Raw genomic sequence first — 3,388 nt, forward strand, 5'->3', positions numbered from 1 at the left:
GTGCATATGCCCCTTCTTTTTACTACATCTGTATCTTTGTGGTAAATGCCTCGTAGTGCAATTGCTGGATCATAAGGTAGTTCTATTCTTAACATCTTGAGGAATCTCCATACTGTTTTCCAGAGTGGCTGTACCAGTTTGCATTCTCACCAATAGTGTAAGAGGGTTCCCCTTTCTCCACATCCTCACCAACATCTGTTTTTTCCTATTTTGTTAATTTTTGCCATTCTAACTTGTGTAAATAGTCACGCTCTCCCTCTTCACAGATGTCATGATACTTGTGTTATTTTTATAAAATTATGCATAAATAAGAGGGTTCCTTTTGTTTGACTGGTGATGAATGAGTCAGTCAGTGAGCTACTTTTCAGATTCCTATAGCAGCATCTCTCAATGGACTTAGAGGACTTAATGACAGGGATTCACTCTCATGTAATTTACAAGTGGGGATTAAGGTTCACATTGCAAAATGAGGGCCAATAAATCATAGCACTTTGTGAATACACATATGTGTAGATCAGATAATGACTGAAGGATTCTAACCATTTTGGAAGAGGGTTACATCCAGAGATATATAGAGAGCAAGGGCTCTTTGGAGTCTTACATGGAGAGTATGGAGTATAAAATTGCTGTGTTTTATTCTCTTCTCTGATGGTTCAATGGGAGGAGAAGCCTCCTGATTGCCCCTTTCATGTCCTTGTTCCTCAAAGTATAAATAAAAGGGTTAAGCATAGGAGTCAGCAGACTGTAGAACAGAGCCATGAGTTTGTCCTTGTCTTGGGATTTAGTACCAGAAGGTTGCACGTACATGCATATTACTGGCCCATAGAAGAGAGAGACCACAATAACATGAGAGCCACAGGTGTTGAAGGCCTTCTTGTTTCCTGTTGATGACCTAATTCTGAGTACTGTAGCTACAATGAACCCGTAGGAGAGAAGGATAAGAGACAAGGGAACCAGGGTAAAGAATGTCCCTACAAGAGAGAGCATAGTTACATTGAAAGTGGTGTCGATACAGGACATCTTGATCATCACTGGAATCTCACACAGGAAGTCATCCACCTTGTTGTTACCACAAAGTGGCAGTTGGATAGTGAGGGACGACTGAAGCAAGGAGTTAGCCAAACCACTTATCCATGCCACAGCCACTAGGGAGACACAGAATCGCCGATCCATGATAGCCTGGTACCTCAAGGGCTTGCAGATGGCCACGTACCGATCCACGGACATGACCGCCAAGAGGATGCATTCTGTGGCCCCCAGGAAGTGAAACATATAGAATTGGGCCACACAGCCCCCATAACTGATGGACTTATCTGGTCCCCAGAGATTCCACAGCAGTTGAGGGATGGTGGTTGTGGTAAAACACAGGTCCAGGAAGGAGAGGTTGGAAAGGAAAAAGTACATAGGGCTGTCAAGATGAGGGTCCACCTTGGACACCACAATGATCGAGATGTTTCCAACCAGTGTGCAGATGTAAGCCACAAACACCATTACGAAGAGTGGCATTTCCAACCAGGGATGGTCAGAGAAACCCAAGAGGATGAAGACCTTTGGAGTACTTGCATTGCTCAGACTCATGACCATCATTCCTCTTATTGGTGGATTCAGGTCACAGTGAGGACTTTTACTTCAGTGTTGGATTTTCCTGATTGTCCATTTAGTCATTTAAGTACAGTAAATTATGCAGGGAGTTTCCTCTGTGGTGTCACTCCAGTGAAGTGATCTAATATTTGTACTCATGAAAAAGTAGGGGTCTAAATGTCAAACATGATTATTTTTAAGCACATCTAAAAGAAAGGCCAACAAATCTCTCTAGTTTGCCTAGGAGATGCAATAGAACAAATGTTTATAGAAAAATGATTAGGGAAGGGGAAAGTCAGAATTGCTCTTGTGTCAGAGAATAGCATAAAGCAAAGGAGTGTTTTCCAGGAACCACCCATGCTGACTTACCACATGGCTTCATTTCTTTCATCCACCATCTGCTGGCCCTGGGCCACTCTGCTTGAATTCATGACTTGGTTTAGGTAAGTTCAGGACTTTCTGAGCTCCAGCCAGATCAGTCTGAATGCATAGAAACAAGGCATAGTGCTATTCGTTGGGTCTATGCCTCAAATCCTAAAGTGACTTTTGTAGTGTAAACCTTTTGTCATAACAGGAAACATCAGCTGAAAGGAAATGATCCCTTTCCACATGTTCATTACTTGAGGAACAAATCAAATGCTAAATCCTGGTGATATGAGACTTCCAAGACATCAGTGTTTAAAAAATGATATCATATGTGCTGGTGCTTGTCACATCAGGAGTTGTAATCTATCACAAACTTGACAGCTCTATGGTTCTTTATGGGTTTGCTGTTTGTTTCCATTGTACTTGTGAGTGTACGTGTATGTGTGTCACTTGGGTTATGATGTAAAATGTATATTTTGAAGTGGAAAGAAGTTTAAAAACAGTGTTGTCATAGAAAAGAGGATATGAAGTCAGAGAACCTGGATCCAGTCAACTGCTGATAATTAACACATAAACCTTTTCTGCTTTGCTTACTTAACAGCTGTGTTTTGTGAGGATTAATTAATCCAATATGTATTACCATGCTTCATTAAATGAAATACTTAATATGTGGGTGATTACTTTTATGAAGTATAGTGCCCATTGGTGATTAAGAGTCCATATCGTTCATTAATCCTTGTTTCAGTTGCATGTAAATATTCAGAGTGTATTACCCTTGTCAGAAGCCTCTTAAGGATTACATTTTCTTCCCTTTCATTTTCCAAGTCTCTCCTATCATGTAGCTTGAATCTGGTGTTCATGGTGTTAAGCTTTTTAATGCTAGGATGCATATATTTTAATTCACAGAAAAACCCACTAATGCAAACAGTGTCCCTACATTATTTTTCACCAAAGGAAGCAAGTTTTAATGTTATAGGTTATAATGATGTTGCATTATTAAAAGTGTCAGTTTATTTCCACATTTATTTTAGTATAAAACTCTGCATAGAGAGGTGACAACACATACAGAGTTACAAAAAGATAAAATTAATGAAGCTAAATAGATCACTCTTGCCCACATACAACACCCACCTTAAATCATTGCAGGTATTCAGTGGTTATACTCCTTGTTTTTGCAAAATTGACATTGATCTTTTCTTTCCAACTGTATTGAGTATTAGAGATAAGGATTGAATATTCTCTCTGTGTTCAGTGGCTTCATTTCATCATATCTTAGTTCCTTAATATTATTCATTTATTTGATTTGAAAGATCACAAATATATTGATATGTGGAAACCAATTTTTCTCTAAAATCCTATTTGTTAAGATGTGTTCTCTCTCTTTATATAAAGCTGTGGGGGCATTTTCCCCATACAGATAATGAACCTCAGGGGACATTTC

At 39.3% G+C, this 3,388-nt stretch overlaps 1 protein-coding gene across 1 annotated transcript; it reads right to left on the reverse strand.

The window, feature by feature from the left end:
* Window positions 1–633: 633 nt before the first annotated feature.
* LOC132018555 (olfactory receptor 2B11-like) lies at window positions 634–1,578 on the reverse strand. The gene has a single exon (XM_059401514.1). The coding sequence runs from the start codon at window positions 1,576–1,578 to the stop codon at window positions 634–636; it is 945 nt and encodes a 314-aa protein (XP_059257497.1).
* Between the last annotated feature and the right edge of the window lie 1,810 nt (window positions 1,579–3,388).

This window comes from Mustela nigripes, chromosome 5 (assembly GCF_022355385.1).
Source record: "Mustela nigripes isolate SB6536 chromosome 5, MUSNIG.SB6536, whole genome shotgun sequence".
Classification (NCBI taxonomy): domain Eukaryota; kingdom Metazoa; phylum Chordata; class Mammalia; order Carnivora; family Mustelidae; genus Mustela; species Mustela nigripes.

Excerpts from the sequence above, each read along its gene's own strand:
- LOC132018555 (XM_059401514.1), bottom strand. The coding sequence starts at position 1,578 with ATGAGTCTGAGCAATGCAAGTACTCCAAAGGTCTTCATCCTCTTGGGT.